The sequence below is a fragment of the Helicoverpa armigera genome, chromosome 1, assembly GCF_030705265.1.
Source record: "Helicoverpa armigera isolate CAAS_96S chromosome 1, ASM3070526v1, whole genome shotgun sequence".
In the NCBI taxonomy this organism is placed as follows: Eukaryota; Metazoa; Arthropoda; class Insecta; order Lepidoptera; family Noctuidae; genus Helicoverpa; species Helicoverpa armigera.
Genome location: NC_087120.1, coordinates 698,556 through 716,472, shown reverse-complemented (window position 1 = coordinate 716,472; position 17,917 = coordinate 698,556). Strand labels below are relative to the sequence as shown.

Genomic DNA, 17,917 nt, shown 5'->3' with positions numbered 1-17,917 from the left:
ATATTCCTACAAATATAATTATAGACTCCTTCATTCTCATACTCCGATGGGACAGCCATCCGATACAACTGGAGAGAGATTAGACAAAGACCGACATTTTCGTGCTTTCCGATGCGCGGGTGTTTATGTCACCAACTTCTAGACTCCGGACTACCTACTTGTTAAATATAGCCCAGTTCCCGTGCCCCGTAATCAAGCTATGCCAGTACAATAACAACATGATAGTCAAGGTGGTAGAATGAATAAACCAAGACGGAATCATCAAAATCTACAAAAAAATACAAATCCTGCACCTTATTTTCAAGGCTCGATAAATACTAACAAATCTATAAGGTCTCGACTTGTCAATACCAAACATAAACCAACTTATATTAAAGAGAAATACATCTGAAACACCATGTCGACAACACTGTTCAGTGATGATATGTTAGGAGTAGTGTTTGATGCTGGTTCTCAGAACATGAAGGCTGGGTTCGCTGGAGAACCCTCGCCAAGGGCCATGGTGCCCACCACAGTTGCTAGGTTAGTACTATCCTATGTTTGTATGAATGTATGGCAGATCTACTTATTAGAGGTTCTATACTCAGTAAAAGGGGTTGGTACTCAGAGAATCTGATGATCAAAACGTTGTAGGCAATGTAGAAATGGCATCCAGTTTATCGTACAAGGTGGCAGTTATTTGAGGAGATCAGATCAGGGCATTATGAAGCGATCACGCAGACACGGATGCACTACTTATCCCAACGCTCTCTTAGCCCGATAGGACGACAATCCGACACGACTGGAGAAAGATACTTATTTTATAACTCCCAGTTTGTACCTTCTTCTTCTTCTTTCGTGTCGATGACATGTCATATATTGAGACTACACTATGTCAGCCCAATATGCCACAGCGAGAGCACGCCGGATGCGCTCATTAAGTCCATTAAGTTTGTACCTAAAATACTATATCTATACTAATATTATAAAGAAAAAGACTTTGTTTGTTTGTTTGTTGGACCGATTTTAAATATTCTTTCACCATTAGAAAGCTACATTATCTGCGAGTAACATAGGCTATATTTTATCCCCGTGCGGGCAGTAGCTCCCTCCGGACGCGGATTAAATCGTGGGGAAACGGCTAGTTACTTATAAATAGAAACATTAAGAACACACTTTACTGTAGTTGAAACTTGACTCGTAAGCAAGTGAAATACCGCGGCTACGTCTGCATGCAATGAAGTGGCAGCGAGCGCCCGCGCAATAAATAAGCCTGATTTGCATTGAATTGTGGTGACCGCCATTACCATATTTCAAGTTATTTTTAATTAATCGTTCCTTTTGTTTGTGAAGGACGGGTTTTAATTACGGCAGCTTATCACAGTTGTAATTTGTCCGACTGTTTTATTTCTTTCACTCTTTATAATTTGGTGTGGATCTGGAATTTACATTGGACGTGAGGCGGATATGATTTTATGTTTGTCTTATAAGCTCGTGGCTGAGTCAAAGCCGCGCGGATCGATCATAATGTTAAGCAACGCTTGGCGCGGTCGGTCCGTGGATGGATGACCATCTTGTCATATTGAGTTTTTCGTGTGTCGTATTGCAGTATGTGTAGTGGTTCTTGAGTGTATCACGAATATACGAACGAGAGAGATTTTTAGTGTCATAAAATATAGTGATTGTAAACTTCCCAGGCAAAGAAAAGAAGATCAATATCGGTCTAAACCAGAAGTTAATAATAAAATAAGTTTCCCGTTTCGAATGAAAAGCCGGGAAATATCTCACAAGTATGAACGGTGGTCAACTTGAACTGAACTACTAACTTTCTTACAGATTGGATGAAGACTACCGATTCGAATCTCTAAGATTTTTATAAATTTCCCATTTCTTTTATTTTATACTCAGTTTTTAAAGTTGCTGTAATGTAGGAAGTCTCGGTTTTTTGTATTGTTAACCTTTTGCAGTACTGTGGGAAGTAAGAAGTCGGAAAGTCGTTAAACCAGAGTTATTACTAGGGGTACCTACTTTATGAATTGCCCACGTTAAGGAGGTCAGATTATAATTCTTTAGAAGACAACATTAACACGTTAACGACGACAACATTAACGTTTTGTTAAAAGAGACTTCAAAGAGACTTCATGAAATCAACATTGTAAAGCCGTAGCCACACAATTTTTCTACCAATTCAAATAAAAAACTATTCACAGAACAACGCAGCAATACACAAAACTTCAAGAATAGTCATACAATCTAACTGGCCATACAAACACTTTCGTTCCTCCCGTAGCGATCCAATTCTTAGCAAACCGTCATGGCGTGCATTGAATTAACTTTTTCTTTGTGTACAACTTGCACTGGGAGTTGTCGCCACTAGGTACTCTCGATAGATCGCACTTGGCCGTTTTCGAAGTTGTGTGAGAACAATTCTATCGAATGTTATTGAAAATTGTTTTGGAATCTCTCTTGGGGTGATTACCTGTGGCTTTTTTGTGAATGAGAGGCAAAAAATAATGACATCCTGTAGATACTAGCTACCTTCAGTGGTTTTACTTCTTAACTCATTTAGACTAAAAGTAGCCTAAGTATCTCTGATGTATGGACCTGTATACTGTAAAGTTACATCAACATCCATTGAACGCTTAAAAACACACAGACACTCTCACCTTTACAACATATAGGTAAATGTAATATTTTTCTTATTTTGCGGCTATAATGCTATATTCATCGTATAATGCTATATAGTCGTATTCTACATAACAAAATGCTACATAGCGAAACCCATCGTTTAATTAATGGCCAACCGATTAAAACCCCTCTGCATAAAACATACCCTACCGTAATTAACAGCCCAAAAACAAGAAACATCAATTAATGACGCCGAATACCTTAACGGGATAAAAAGTTAAATAAAAGATGTGTGGAAAAATTCTAAGCCTTTTCATATAATGCAACTTCAGTGTAACGTTAAGGAGAAAGGAAAGATAGCGGAGATACCATCAGTCAGGTAGGTCAGGCGCCTTCATGTAGGTCAACTAAGCACGGTCGTCCGCGTCGGTCCGTAACCAAAACTATCGAGGAATTCTAGTTTCTTGACACGTCTGTCAAAGATTGTTATTGATTAATTGTGATTTGGTTTTAAAGGAATGAGTGGGTTCCATAGAAGGCGTGTGAGAACGGAGCTAGTAACGTTTCTCGCTCTCCAAACACCCGCGTTTTGGCGCGCTAGATTCTAGGAGATTTTACATTATGACAAGTCATAATCATCTCTCGCCTTATTGCCTATCTACTCCTGAACCAAGTTTAAAACTGGTGTCCGACTCTGGCTTTTGCATAAGCGTAATGACTCGAACCCACACACCCATACTTAAGAAGTTGGTCCTTTACCCACTAGGCTACCACAACTGTACTTTACATTATGACATCTCCACTCGTCATTTTATTCTCCATGATAAAGTTGTACAATTCGTGGTACAAACAAGCAATGTTTTTCATTGTTGAAGCTCTGTACAATAAGTTTGCAGTTTTTTACAGTCGGGGAACTTTGCAGCTGATACCAGTCCTTCGTATGGTGTGCGTAAATTGTTTTAACATGTTTTTTTAAGTGGTATTCGATTTAATTGTTTTTTGTGTGTTGGTTGTACATGTTTGTCTTTTTAATTGGTGAAGGATTTTGATACTTGGCAGTAATATAAATACATCAGCATAAGTACCTTTCTATCCTGATGCGGGGAAGTAGTTTTCTTGGAACGCGAGAGGAAAGCAGTAGAGGTTGTATGTATAAGGCCCCTTCTCTAGTCATCATTTATATTTGTGCAATTAGTGTGACTTTTCATAGGTGCTTGCAAAGGCCTATGTGAAATAAAAAGATTTTGATTTTTTTTATTGATTTTGATTTAATTCCTTATAATATACTTTATTATGTATTCCCCTTATGTACTCCACTTATGTAAACTCCTTATGTACTTACCTTATGAATTTTCTTATATACTTCCCTTATACACTACTTTTATACTTCTTTACGTACTACCCCTGTGTAATCCCCCTATAAGGGTTTATAAGAGCCTATTGTAACCCATCCAAAACTTGAACCGTATTCAGGGTTCTATCAACCGCTCGACAGATTTTATCTATGTAAGTTTAGTAATTACGCAGTGTTTCGCATTTCCAACACGTCACTGTCGTCATAAATGTTTATTCATACAATTTAAATCGAAAATATTATTCCGAAATGCAACTTTTGCATCTTTTGCAATATTAATTAAAATATTTTTAAATAATGAAATTCTTATTTTTGGTTTTCATTTTGCCTTTTAACTTTAATGAAGTGTATTATTTATGATTAAATTAACCGTATTGATATTCAGGTTACGCTTTGTTTGTAATAAACAGGAATTATTTTATTTACACCATTTATGACTGGTTTTAATATTCATTCATTTCGTATTGTACGGAGAGAATTAAATTAATTAAAATTAACCGAATTGAACTCATGAGTACCCGCGCTGTAAAAAGCTATATTATTTTTGCCCTATTCATCTATTATGTAGGTATCTTTATTAAAATAGTTGGATCAAAGATCTTGATGCTCGAACAAAAGAGAGCTTTGTTATCTAAGTTAATATTGTTACTTTGTAAGGGCGGTCTCATACAATAGGAATGGCTTTCTGAATTCCAATCCTTTATTAAGAATTTTTATAAAGAAAGGAAGCACTGAAGTACATGCAAAATACCTAGTCATCTCACATAGGTATCTAGATTTTTTCAGACACTTTTTCAAGAATAGATGCAGACGTGAGTTCTGACAAAATCTGAACTTGCATGTTTTAAAATAACACCGAAATAAGATTCAGAACTTTCTCTTGTCGCACTGTTTGTTGTAAACAAAAGAAGATTTTATTATTAGAAATCTTAAAGTAGTCCTTCCAGTCTAAAATTCAGATTCTTTAATTAAGAAACTGAAGACTGTAAGCCATTGTCACTGACTATAAAGCAACACTGTAAAAACAGACTTCAAAACATAATATAAAGTAGTACATAGTAATAATTAGTAAGTTGGTAACGTTAGAACGCGGCACAATAACTGAGTTCCTGTTTAACTGCGGTGAAAGCTGTGAAGCTTACCTTCATGGTATCACATTTCTATATTTAACTAAGACTACTCTCACACGGGCACGCGAAATACTCCTACGGTAGTCAGTAGAGAGACTAATACCTATAGCTCGCGTAAGCAATAGATGCATGCTTAAATATGCTTAAACAAAAGTAGGCAACGATCAAACTTGAACAAACGTGTGAATGCATCTTTGGTAAGCAAACGAAACGACGACGCTGGCCTGAGATCACTGCCGGGCAGCAGGCAATAATAAATATCAAGCACATGGAGTGATGGAGGCATAACGCTGCTTACACATAATCAGTTAGATAACACATAGACTATTTAAATCGGTAAATTGCCATTTTCTTAGTACGAGTACATAGCACCGCATTAATAATTGTAGGTATTTGGCAAAGCAGTCCCAAGTAGCTGACTTTGTTGAGGCAAAGTTGTGTCTGTTTTTGTCAAAATTTCAATCGCGGTAGTGTGAGACAGGCTTACCGCAGTATCACGTTACTGTCTATTTAACTAACAAAACTGTCGACGCGGTAACTGCGGGAGCGAGTTGAACTGATTTCAACAGTTTAGTAGAAGTACTAAGCTGCTGGTACAACTTTAACAATCTGCTTACATGTGAAAATAGTACAAAAGGATTGTTGAAAATGAAGAGACAAAAATTTACCACGAATAAGCATGTAATTTTACATCAAAAGTATTTTTGCCATATTTTCGATGCCAGACAAAATTTTGCTAGCAACCAAGAGTTTACCAAAAATAAGCATTTTGGTCAATTTATATCAACTTTTAAGACAAGAGAGACCACAATATTCTATCCCACAAACATACCTACTATTCGTAACCGTAAGAAAGGTTTAAAAATCTCAATAAGAATAAGAATACCCACAAAAGAAAGCTGCACCTACATTGATCTTTGAAGCGGAGTAACATAACATGATTAGGTACCTCTTGACTGCGGTACCTCAAGAATATTTGTTTGATTCATAATAAATGATGAATAATTATTTTGACAAATAATTGGATATTTTAAAGGAGAAAAGGAGGAATGATAAAGGCATTCGTATTTACTTAAGAAAGTAAAAGACGAAATGAAAAAGTTGAAATAATTGTTTTACTGACGGCAAAGTAAACATTTTTCAATTGTGTTCCAATGTTTCCTCGGGGATCTTCGTAAAGTGGGAACAAAACTTTGGTATGTAGATTTTTAGCAAAGGACATACGAAAAAAATAAACAAAAATCTGCTCGCGAATGTAACAATCACCTATCCTGGATCAACGTCCCTGTCCTAAACTCTATACATAACCGATTATGTTCCTAGTGAACTCAGTCTGATAATAACATCTAGAACCTTCTGTTTCCAGATTCCGACGGGAAGGCCTGATAGACGGAATACCCCTGATCTACTGCGGGACCGAAGCTATCAAGAAACGAGGGATTTCAACAATGGTGTGGCCAGTTAGGGAAGGAATGATCCAAGACTGGGATGAGATGGAGAAGATGTGGCATTACATATTCTATAAGGAGCTTCATGTGCCACCAGAGAGTACCAGGATCATGCACTCTGTTCATCCATTGACTGCTAAGGCTGATAAGTAAGTAATTTATCTGAGCTTTATGATTAATTAGCTATTTTACACAAAGGATGGGACTACTTCACGCATTCAGATAAACATAGAGACTTATAGTGACTGTTAATCTCGATTCTCCAACAGCTATAACCTGCGTCTGATGAGGTCTCACTTTCATTACAGTCATGACTTCTTCTTCTTCTTCTTAGCGTTTATCCCGTCTTGTGACGGGATCGGCTTTCCGTATCTTCTTCTTCCATTTCGCTCTATCCTAGACATCTTCGAGTGCGCAGATTTCATTACAGTCATGACGAATCACAAAAAAAAAACATTCATATTTTGGTAAACTAAAGTCACAAACCAACAATACATTTTAACACAATACGCTTTATTTTTTGTCATACCAGGCAACGGATGGCAGAAATTCTGTTTGAATCCTTTGATATCAACGCTCTGTACATCGCCAAGTCTCCAACTTTAGTCCTGAACGCTTACGGCAGAACTTCCGGAGTGGTTTGCGAGACTGGATACGCCTGTTCCTATGTTGCACCAGTTTTCGAAGGGTTTCCATTGAAGTATGCTACCATCACGTCACCAGTCACTGGCAAGATGCTGAGTGAAAGACTACAGAAACTGATGTTCAAAGCGGGATATTCTTTCACTACGCCTTATGAGATTGATTTGATTGACCAGATTAAGGTAAGTATAACTTATTACTAGTATTGCCTGTTAGACCAGTCACACTTCCTAGTTGCTACATAGGTAGGTAACTAAAAGGTAAAAGGAGCTTGTCAATTGTCTCAAGTACCTTACGGTTAACTTTAAAATATTTGTCCAGTAATCTTAGTTCAGTATACAGTATTATGGCAATGAAGTATCTAGTAGGTAACTAAGGAATATTCATAAATATTTTTTACAATTATTCCAGAGAGCTATTTGCTACGTATCTCAGGATTATGCCGTGGAACTGGCACACTCAACTGGGCACGACAGCAAGGCTAAATACGACTTGCCGGATGGCCAGCATATCTTGTTAGGGCAGGAGCGGTTCCTCTGCCCAGAGGTACTGTTCAAACCAGAACTTGAGGGTCTGAAGTGCAGGAACATCATCGACACTATTTGCCATAGTATTGATATGTGTGACCTTGATTATAGGTGAGGAAATAAATGAGTAAAATCCCCCACTGTATAAATAGCTGCCATTACAATGTTCATATTTCAACAGATCTATATTCTACAATAACATAGTCTTCTCTGGAGGTGCCAGCCTGACCACGGGTCTCGTGCAGCGAGTGACCAGGGAACTGGGACAGATCCTGAAGACCAACCTGCCTGACGTGACTCTGAAGGTGGATGCTATGGAGATGAGGAAATATGCAGCTTGGGCTGGAGGGTCCATGCTGGCTTCTCTGCCGAACCTTAGAGAGTTCTGGTTCACTAAGCAAGAGTATGAGGATGTGGGCTCAGAACGTATTAAGTTTAAGTTCTTTTGAGAACATTGTACTTGTAGTTACCAGTTTTAAGATCTGGAACTAAGCCTTCTTGGTAACCAGATATACTGGCTGCATTGTGACATTTCATTTAAATGTACCTTTTATGTTAAAGAATATTAAGATACAGTACACTTAGACATTTTGTGATGAAAATGTATCTCCTTTTGACGATTTTTCAAAAGCTATAGCTATTACAAGAGCTAAATATGATTTCCCGCATCCCGGGAGAACAATTTGCATAATACAAACAAGTGCGGTAATCACGCTCTAATTACGAAGCGCAGACAGGTGGTTACACTAGTATGTGCCATGAATACATTATCATGAACAGGAAGAGGCTAGCCTAATGATAATGTTTATTTTGAATGAAATGATTTATTTAACTGTAAGGACTTATTGTTCACTCGTAGCTTAATTGAAATAAATAAATTTTACCCAAAATGAAGGTGAATTTAGTTTTCCAGCAAAGTTAAATGTTAGCTTTCATTGTAATTACTGAAACTGTTCCCGAATTTAATATTCACAGCTCAAATCGCAATAAGATTTAAAGGAAATTGCAGTCTACGTTTTCAAATATTGTTCCAAAAATATTATACGTAAACTGACATTAAAAACAAGTAGTGGCTGAAAGTTTATGAATTCCTATTATGTCAAGAGACATGAAGCCATGTCGTGATTGCTTCGTAAGTGACATACGTTCTTTTAAAGTACCTATATTTTAGGCACCAATGACTGATTAAAGGTGAAGGAAAACATCTTAAGGAAACCTGGATATTTAAATCTGAAATTTCCAATACGGTTTGAGCAAACCTGGTGATTAACGCTCATTCCTTCTCTGTATGAGAAGACGTCTGTGCCTGTGACGGAGTACTTTTTATTCTAGATCCGTATGCAGACGAAGTCGCGGGTAAAACGTAGCGAAACTTAAAAAGAACTGTGATTTCAACCAAATGTAAATAAGCTTTGCCTTTCATTACTTTGTATTTGACCGTATTTAAGTATTTAACTGGCGAGATATTTATTCAAAGTGAAGTGCACTTACCGAATTTTCGTCATATACTTGTTGAAAATTCTGTTTACCGATATCTGGTTGTAACTCAATTTTATTAATTCAACGCGTATTTTGTTGGAAAAGTAATAAATAATGTGATTTATCTGATTATTTATTTATCAGATTAAGGATTCGGCATTTCGACTGATTTCGAATAAATAATGAGGTGTGGCTATTTTAAAAAAGCTTGATTCAAATAAAATAGTATTTTAGTATACGATGATTCTTTTGTTGATTTTTGTTCTAAGAGTTTTCTTACAAGTATTTCGTAACTGTTAACTTAAAGATTAGATATAAGAGGGGAATTTGTGAAAATTGGTAAAATCCATACAAAAATACGGAAACATATCGACATCTGTAGATTGAACACGATATATGGGTATTTGAAGCGATGATAAATAGATGTGATTAATCATTTCGGTTTAGGCTAGTTGCATGCTGGGTAAAGGCACATTTGATTGATTTGTTAATCCGTTTGTTTTGACTGCACGGTAAGTTCGATGAATTTGACACAAAACACTAGACTTTGAAACCAAGCTTGTTCTATATAATTCATAAGATGCTATAACTTAAGGTGAACTGAAGTGATGTCATCATCCCCCAACTATGTACCTTTGTTGGGGTCGGCTTATAGTCTAACCGAATCCAGCTAAGCACCAGTGTTTCCCAAGCATTGACTGCCTATCTGACCTACCTTACCCGGTTACGTAGACAATCTAGTCCTCTATTACACTGAATGCCAGATTTTTAAATCCTGACTATACCATAACAGTCGCTTTTCTTTCCTACTTGACTTCCTAATCCACAAATCAAAATAACACTCTTGTTCCTACCATTCTATAGCTTATCACAGACTTTAAATCAGTTAATGATGACAATTAAAATTGCTTCAACTGCAGTAACTGTTTTTTATCTGATATCTCTTGGATATGGTTGGTCTTCCTGATAACTTTATAATACCTCTTTATTGCCTCGATGTAACTTAAGCACGTGATACGAAAGCCACCCTTGTTTTTATCTCACTTGTCAAACTTCCAAGTAAGGTATTAAGTTAACTTTCGAACTTTGTTACAACTTGGGTTAAGGTTAAGCTAAGATTATACATTTTATGATTCCAAGTGACTTTAGACTTTAGATTACTCTCATTTCGGAAACTTGTTATGGGTCGAATTTTTAATATTTTTGGTATCGCAAAACATTTAACATGTTCCTCATTTTAAATCCTTTAAGCACATCTAGACACACGGCAGTGTGTCCGCCAAGTTCGAGCAAAAAAGGCGACACACCGGCCGTGGGTTATATTACACGAACCATTTCGGGCCAAATTCGACCCCCCTGTAACTCAAAATCTATTTTATTTACGCATATCAAATTTCTAGTATCTGTTGAGACCCCCTCACTTATCTAAAATACAAAATTTCATTAATATACCTATTGTAGGTCTTGAGATATTGACGTCAGAAAATCGCTATTTTTACTATACACTGATTCACTGATTCACTGATTCACTGATTCACTGACTCACTCATCAAAAACCTAGACCACTTCCAATGGTCGTATTGACTTGAAATTTGGCATGGAGGTAGGTCTTTATGTCAAGGTAAAGGAAAAAATCTGAAAATGGCCAAGTGTGAGTCGGTTTCAAAATAATGAAGGTGTTTTATACCCGGTGTAAATTTATACCCCTAAGGAACTAAAATGAACTAAATTTATCTATATTTATATAATATATCTTCGAATGGTACAAAGGTTTGTATTTAGTCAAAGTAAAGTAAAAATCTGAAAACGGCCAAGTGTGAATCACTTTCGAAAATAACGAATGTGTAACTTTGATCCACGAACATAATATATGATAACATGTCATGTCAGTCAGTTGGTAAATCTAGTCATAGTTAATCTAGTTCATTTCTTTGTAAGAAACATAGTGCATATTAAAAAAATCTAAAAGATAGTATAAATGAGACATTTCTTTAACAAACTTCATCATAAGAAAAAATAAAATAAACAACCTTACAAAAATAAATGAAATCCCACCCAAAACAAAAATGTGAAAGACTGCCAAGTTCGATAATATGGGAATGCTTCGCCTATAAAAGAAGTGAGATCTGAATAAGTACCAAGTTCCATACACATACCTCAGTTAAAAATAGTTACTTTTTAATGATGATTACTTGGCAAGTTTTAATAGAAAATTAAATACTTGATTCATTGCGTTTAGTAGGTTTATAACAAGGTGTATGAAAACTTGCCAAGTAACATCATTAAAAAGTAACTATTTTTAACTGAGGTATGTGTATGGAACTTGGTACTTATTCAGATCTCACTTCTTTTATAGGCGAAGCATTCCCATATTATCGAACTTGGCAGTCTTTCACATTTTTGTTTTGGGTGGGTTAACATAACTTACAGCTTGAATTTACGTCACATCAGACATTTTATCCGTGACAAGGTCAAATCTTTCAACGTCAGCCATACAAAAACATTTTTATACGATCAACAATGCCTTTTACGAAACCTGTAGTTGTTATCGACAACGGCAGTTACAACATCAAAGCTGGGTTTGCCTGCGACAACCATCCTGTCTCTATCTTCAGGACTGCTGTTGGTAGACCGAAGTTTTTGAAGGGGACCTATGGAAGGACCCCGTATGAAGTGTATGTTGGTGAAGATGCTGTGGCAAGGGTTGATGAGCTGGACTTGAATTATCCTGTAGTGAAGGGGAGGATTACTCATTGGGATGACATGGAGAGGGTGTGGCATCATATTTACTATAGAGAGCTGAAGGCAGCTCCGGAGGATAGGGCGGTGCTTCTGTCTTGTGCTCCGGCTACTACCATGAAAGATAAGTAAGTAGATCTTCTTTCTTTGCAATATTAGCCCTTTGGCGACATGTGTTGAGAGGAAAGTTTATATTCAATAGTAAAAAACATTACAGTGGGAAAAAAATGTCTTCGATATTAAGCCTTTTGGGTTTCACTCAATTTTTACTAATATTTGGCCGGGCTATTGCTTTTGTTTACTTATAACGATAACCAAATTATAACCAGCCGTATAATTATGTGTTATTGTTAAAATTAAATGGTGTAATTCACCGTAACTAAAGCACAGATTGTAGTTTAATAACGATGAAAAAGGTGTACATATAAAATGGTAAAATTATGATATCGAACAATGGAAACCAATTATTAATGTTCGAATATAATATTCGCGTTAATTTGATAGGTCTGTAAATATCGGTTGACGCGGTCTCGTCCGTATTTATTCAGTGTCAGACAATATCGGAAATTCAATGATTTACCTTTATTTTATGAGTAACTAGCCGTTTTGCGCGGCTTCCCCGAAACCACTTGACGTGTCCGAGTAAAAATGTATTACCTTTTTGCTGTTTATTTCAACAGCAGATTTTAATAATTTTCTGTTGAAAGTAAACTGAATACTTTATGTATTATTTTTTGAGCTTTGTTTCGCGAAAGTCATAAAATATGCTCCGATTCTTTTTACATCTGTTTTAAAAATTCTTTTTAAAATACCTTATTTGTTATTTTTTAAAGAATTGTTTCGCTTCAAAGTGAGTTATGCTTTAACGGAACATTTTACAACAAAAACGTGGTAATACATTGGTGGGTATTGAAAAGAGTTAATATCCATTCTTTAGCTTGAACGCGACACTATTGTGCTCTCTGAATGGAAGAAATATTCACGAACGAGCACAAAGCGTTTGAATAACCATGCGCCGCAAATTGTGAATAAAACTTGGGAAAAATATTATACTTCTTCAATTGGTTTTTAAAGTAATATTTTACGATAGCTTCTACCATAGGTTTCATTTTTTTGTAATGTTCACTACTTCTCGCAACCAGATAAAACTTGAATAATTTTTCAAATAGGCGTTCCTGTTATCAGCGCATTCAATCAAATAAACTTGTCAGTTTTATAGTATTATATTAGTAGCTATAGATTTCACTGAATTCATAAAATGAAGCATTAATGAAAGCTTTAGGATACCTCGAAATATTTTCATATAATCACCACTGTGGGATTTGACTCATTTGTAAGTAAACTACAAAAGGTTTTCTGAGAATCATAATCTTTTGATATAATACCTTGTCTGCCACGACTATTCTAAGAAACTGTCAATGCTTATAATTCTAGTAAATTAAATTAGCTTCTACCCACATACAAAATATCTTAACTTGCTGTTCACCGCGGCTCCACTCGCACTTGAATGAACTACCGACCGCAGCTGGATAAAAAGTAACTTAAGCCCTTTCTTAAACTATAGGCTATCTGTGTACCAAATTAAGTTTTAATCAGTTCAGTAGTTTTAGCATGGAAATCAAATAGACAGAGATACTTTTAAGTTAACAATATTAAAGGCCTGCCTTTATATCTATTTGATTTTTTAATTATTACTTTTAATTACTAGGAAACCAGAAGAATCGACTCCCCATCATCAAGTTTCCTATTGAACCGTGTAATAGTCGTTCAGAAACCTATATACAGCCTCAACTCCTATTTCCTACATGTCTTTCATCGTTGTCGTGTTCATTATATTGTCAGTAAAGTAGGAAATTGTCTCTTTGCATAACTACTGGTAGCCATGTTTGAGCAGCAGAGTAATCCACGGAGGAAGGAAATATGGAGATGCCACAACCAAGGTAGGTCAGGCGCCTTCTTGTAGGTCAAGCTTCGTATGGTAGGCGTGATCACTTACTAGAACAAACGAGACGTTCGTTCTTACACCAAAACCAGTGTCAATTATTAGTTTTGATTGAAGATTTTATTTTGATAATAATAGACGGGTTCTAAAGAATGCGCATAAGGGCGGTAACGCTCGTCGTCCCCCGAATACTACTACTTTCTTAGGAGATTTTGCGTTGTGTCATCTCCGTTAGTCATTTTGTTCTCCATGGAATAATCCATCAATTGTGTATGCAAGTATGGTGAAGCTTGAATGACGTCACACTTTGTTTAACTTTTTAGTAAAATTGCTTTGGAACTTCGTGTTGGAGATGAGTTTAGAATGCCGTAGTTAGGAAACTGCCTTGTTGGTCTATTGGTTGCGCATGATTAGTGAGTAGGGGGTCTCGGGTGCAGTTCCCGGCTTGGACTTAATGGCTTTGGCACAAAACTTGATAAGTTGATGATTAAAGTATTTTGTGTTATTATATTGCGTATTTCAATTTTAATTCAGAAGCCACAATCACTGTACAGTTTTTTTTTTCAAAGTGTACTGTACTGTAACCTGGCTTTTAATATCACATTTTTGTTTGAGAATTCCAGCCATAAAGGCAACAGCATGTTTTAAAAATCTACATTTATTACAAGGTTATGCTTTCGACATAACGACAGCGATGTTTGTAAAAAAGGATAATTTTTAAATTACCTTTTTTGACTTTCAACATTAACCAGAAATGGCCAAAGGCTGTCCAGAGTAGTATGAAATAATATGGATCGTCGACAGACCATTACAGTATGAATTTTACTGAGCGTAAAACTTGATATTTCTCCCGCGTTGTTATTCAAAGAGAGCCATAATTCTTGTCGGTAATCAATCATAGTGATACTAAGCCCGGCTCGCCGATACCCGTAGCGGGTTCGACTCCCGGCCGGCCCGGAATTAACTACACAGGACGCTCCCGGAATACTAATGACATTGTTGTTAGGAAGATGGATTACGAGCCCTGCAAGGGTGCAAACTTTAAATGTTTACCTTTATTTTTTTTTACGTGACCTACCAAGAAATGTATGTATTTTTTTCAGAATAAAATGCTGCGAAATTTTTTTCGACACTCTGAATGCGCCGGAGTTGTGCATCAAGCAGCAGAGCGTGTTGGCGATCTTCGGGTCAGGTCACACCACGGGACTGTCGGTAGACCTGGGGCATGACATCACAGAGATCAACCCTATCTACGAAGGAGGCGCCGTGAACTACGCCAACATGCTCTCTAACATCGCCGGGGAAGAAGTCTCTGACTACATAAGAGAATCTTTCAGGAAGCGACAGCTAGACTTAGGCAAAGACATGGAGAGCGTGATCAGTCATATAAGAAAAGAATGCTCTTACGTAACGGAGAACGTTGCCTGTACACGGCAAGATTATACGAAGAAGTATAAACTGCCTTGTGGGACTGAAATAGATGTTAGTGAAGAGGCTTTTATGGCTGGTGAGCTGTTCTTCCAGCCAGACTTGGTGTTGGACAGGAAACTAGAAGGGTTTTCTCTCCCCGATGCCATTATGACTGCAACATTGAAATGTGATAACGAAGTGCAAGATGAGTTGTACAATGCTGTTGTCATTCATGGAGGCATGGCTAACATTAGGGGTATGCATAAGCGGCTTACCACTGAACTTTCTTCGAGATCTGGTAAACAGGTTAACGTTTTATATTCTTCGGAACCTTATGCAGTGCCGTGGCTGGGAGGAGCAGTGTTTGCAGGAATGGAAGGCTGCGGCAAGGTGTGGGTTCTTAAGAGAGAGTTTGAGGAACAAGGGGAGAGAATTGTTAAAAACAGGTTTTGAAATTTTTCCTAAACGTAGAGTATCTTATAGTAAGGTGGGACAGCCTTTAATCACTTCATGAGGTTATATGGAGACTAGAATAGAACCCAGCTTCAACGACGGTTGTTTCATGTTTTTGAGTTAAAAGAATTGAATTATTTGCGAGTTATTTCACTTTAATGTGTTATGGATTTACAGGGTTTTGCTAGTGGTATTTTAATTTATAGTGACATAATATTTTTTGGAATAATTGTCTGAATATCAAACGTAAACATTTTTATAGAATATCAAAATTGTATAACAAAATTAGATATACATTTAAATTAAAATGTACTTCGAGCTAGGTTCAAAGTTTGGTAAATCCGTTTCTATATGCGTTTCATAGTTTTTATTTGGGTTTCATCATTTTCATGTTTTATAACTTCTTTGATAAAATTCTTAATCTTTGTACACTAGTTTTTATATTCCATTACATAGTTGTTTACTTCGTACTTTTTAATTTATTTTAGATATAATTATATTATTTTAGATATAACAATTTTCTTGCTAATTTAACTTTATTTGATAGATTTTCACGTGTTGCTGTTTTTGCGAAAAATTATTAATACATGCTAAGTAGATTTATATCATTTATTCTAAATAAATGTTATTTTAAAACATCGTATTTTATTTCATAATCTAAATTAAACAAGTTTAGAGAAAAGTTAAAAATTATAGCTACCTTGTTTTTCCTACAAGTATTGCAAGTCACAACTTAGCAAGTTTGTCTTCAACTTCACCAAAAGAATTTACACATACACGTTCCTTTTCACGCTCTTTAAAACCGTCTACATTTTACCGAAACATCTGAGACAGTTTACGTCACGAACAAAATACATTATTTACTCTTTTATTCCAGGGTGAAATGCTGTGAGGTTTTCTACGAAGCTCTAAATGCTCCCGCGTTGTGCGTCAAGCCTCAGAGCGTGCTGGCTCTCTTCGGGTCAGGGTTCACAACAGGCATCTCTGTGGGCCTAGGCCACGACCTCACAGAAATCAACCCAGTTTACGCTGGAGGCTCAATCAGCTACGCTAACATGCTAACTAATATAGCTGGCAACGAAATAACCAACTTCATAAAACACTCGTTTAGAAGGCGAGGCATCAGACTTGGTAAGCAATTGGATGACGTTCTCGAAGATGTTAAACGCAATTACGTATACGTCACTGAGAATGGTGCAGTCAAGAAACAGGATTATAAGAAGTCGTTTACGTTACCCGATGGTAAAACCATTGATGTTAGTGACGAGTCTCTTATGGCAGGTGAGATGTACTTCCAACCAGAGCTGGTGCTCGGTAAGAAACTAACATCAGATGTTATACCCATCCAAGAAGCTATAGTGACTTCAATTTTGAAATGCGATTCGGAATTGCAGCCCGAAATGTACGATGCTATTGTCACGTACGGGGGTATGGGGACCATGCCGGGTTTGAACAAGCGGTTGGCTCGAGAACTCGAGGCTATAATAAATAGGCCTGTGAATGTGATTCCTACGTCTGAAGCTTATGCTGTGGCTTGGTTGGGGGGTGCGGTGTTTGCAGGAATGGCTGGTGCTAAGAGACTCTGGGTAACTAAGAAGCAGTTTGAAGACCAAGGAGAGAGAATTGTGAAGAACAGGTTTTAAATAAGCGTTATGTTATAGCATTTAGAGTTAGTAAACAGTTTAAGTAATTTTTTTATTTTTTATTATTTTATAAAGTATGTTGAAAAATTATTGCACAGGCCGGCAATGGTATTCAAATACAAGGATTTATCGACAAAACTTGAAACAGGGATATTATTCAGCACAAATTCCCATACGCATCAAAAAATACTTTTGCCAGAACTTCCCAATAATATAATGGAAACAAAACAAATCATTTTCTTTCTGAACCTCATATTGTCACACAAAAAAATACTTTAATCCTCTGTCATAAGGTTTTCTATCGAGTGACCAAAGATTATTTTATAAATTCTGAAAATGGTTTTGGGCCAAGGTTAGGCAAGTGTCGGTGTGTTTTATGATTACGAAAGAACCCGGCTGTTTTATTAAAACACTGATAAAGTCTAATGATATTGTATGGGGTAGTTTTGGGACGATATTAGTCTTAGATAGATCTCTTAATTCTGTTTCTTAAAAAAATATGTATATTTATATGTTTCTGCTTTCCGACCTTTTCACGGTCAT

The 17,917-nt window shown here is 36.5% G+C and overlaps 3 protein-coding genes across 7 annotated transcripts in view; 2 read left to right on the top strand and 1 right to left on the bottom strand.

The window, feature by feature from the left end:
• Positions 1-17,917, bottom strand: part of LOC110376550 (dipeptidase 1) — a 149,395-nt gene that overhangs the window by 52,980 nt on the left and 78,498 nt on the right. The gene's annotated exons all lie outside the window — the stretch shown is intronic.
• LOC135117001 (actin-1-like) lies at positions 383-8,613 on the top strand. The gene is made up of 5 exons (XM_064035214.1): positions 383-522; positions 6,458-6,688; positions 7,072-7,363; positions 7,593-7,819; positions 7,890-8,613. Exons 1-5 carry the CDS (start codon positions 398-400, stop codon positions 8,155-8,157), a joined length of 1,143 nt encoding a protein of 380 aa, XP_063891284.1. The 5' UTR covers positions 383-397; the 3' UTR covers positions 8,158-8,613.
• LOC135116662 (uncharacterized) lies at positions 11,671-17,406 on the top strand. Of its 2 annotated transcripts, none has more exons than XM_064035244.1 (2): positions 11,671-12,054; positions 16,609-17,406. In XM_064035244.1, the coding sequence occupies exons 1-2, from the start codon at positions 11,708-11,710 to the stop codon at positions 17,372-17,374; spliced, it is 1,113 nt and encodes a 370-aa protein (XP_063891314.1). In that variant the 5' UTR covers positions 11,671-11,707; the 3' UTR covers positions 17,375-17,406. The 2 variants fall into 2 exon arrangements, with proteins under 2 accessions (XP_063891314.1, XP_063891355.1); XM_064035285.1 differs by lacking the exon at positions 16,609-17,406 and adding an exon at positions 14,972-16,309.

Bases quoted from the DNA above. Each gene is read 5' to 3' on its own strand.
- LOC135117001 (XM_064035214.1), top strand. From the start codon at position 398: ATGTCGACAACACTGTTCAGTGATGATATGTTAGGAGTAGTGTTTGAT. The intron at 523-6,457 runs GTTAGTACTATC...TTCTGTTTCCAG, and splicing joins GTGCCCACCACAGTTGCTAG to ATTCCGACGGGAAGGCCTGA. The intron at 7,364-7,592 runs GTAAGTATAACT...CAATTATTCCAG, and splicing joins ATTTGATTGACCAGATTAAG to AGAGCTATTTGCTACGTATC.
- LOC135116662 (XM_064035244.1), top strand. From the start codon at position 11,708: ATGCCTTTTACGAAACCTGTAGTTGTTATCGACAACGGCAGTTACAAC. The intron at 12,055-16,608 runs GTAAGTAGATCT...CTTTTATTCCAG, and splicing joins GCTACTACCATGAAAGATAA to GGTGAAATGCTGTGAGGTTT.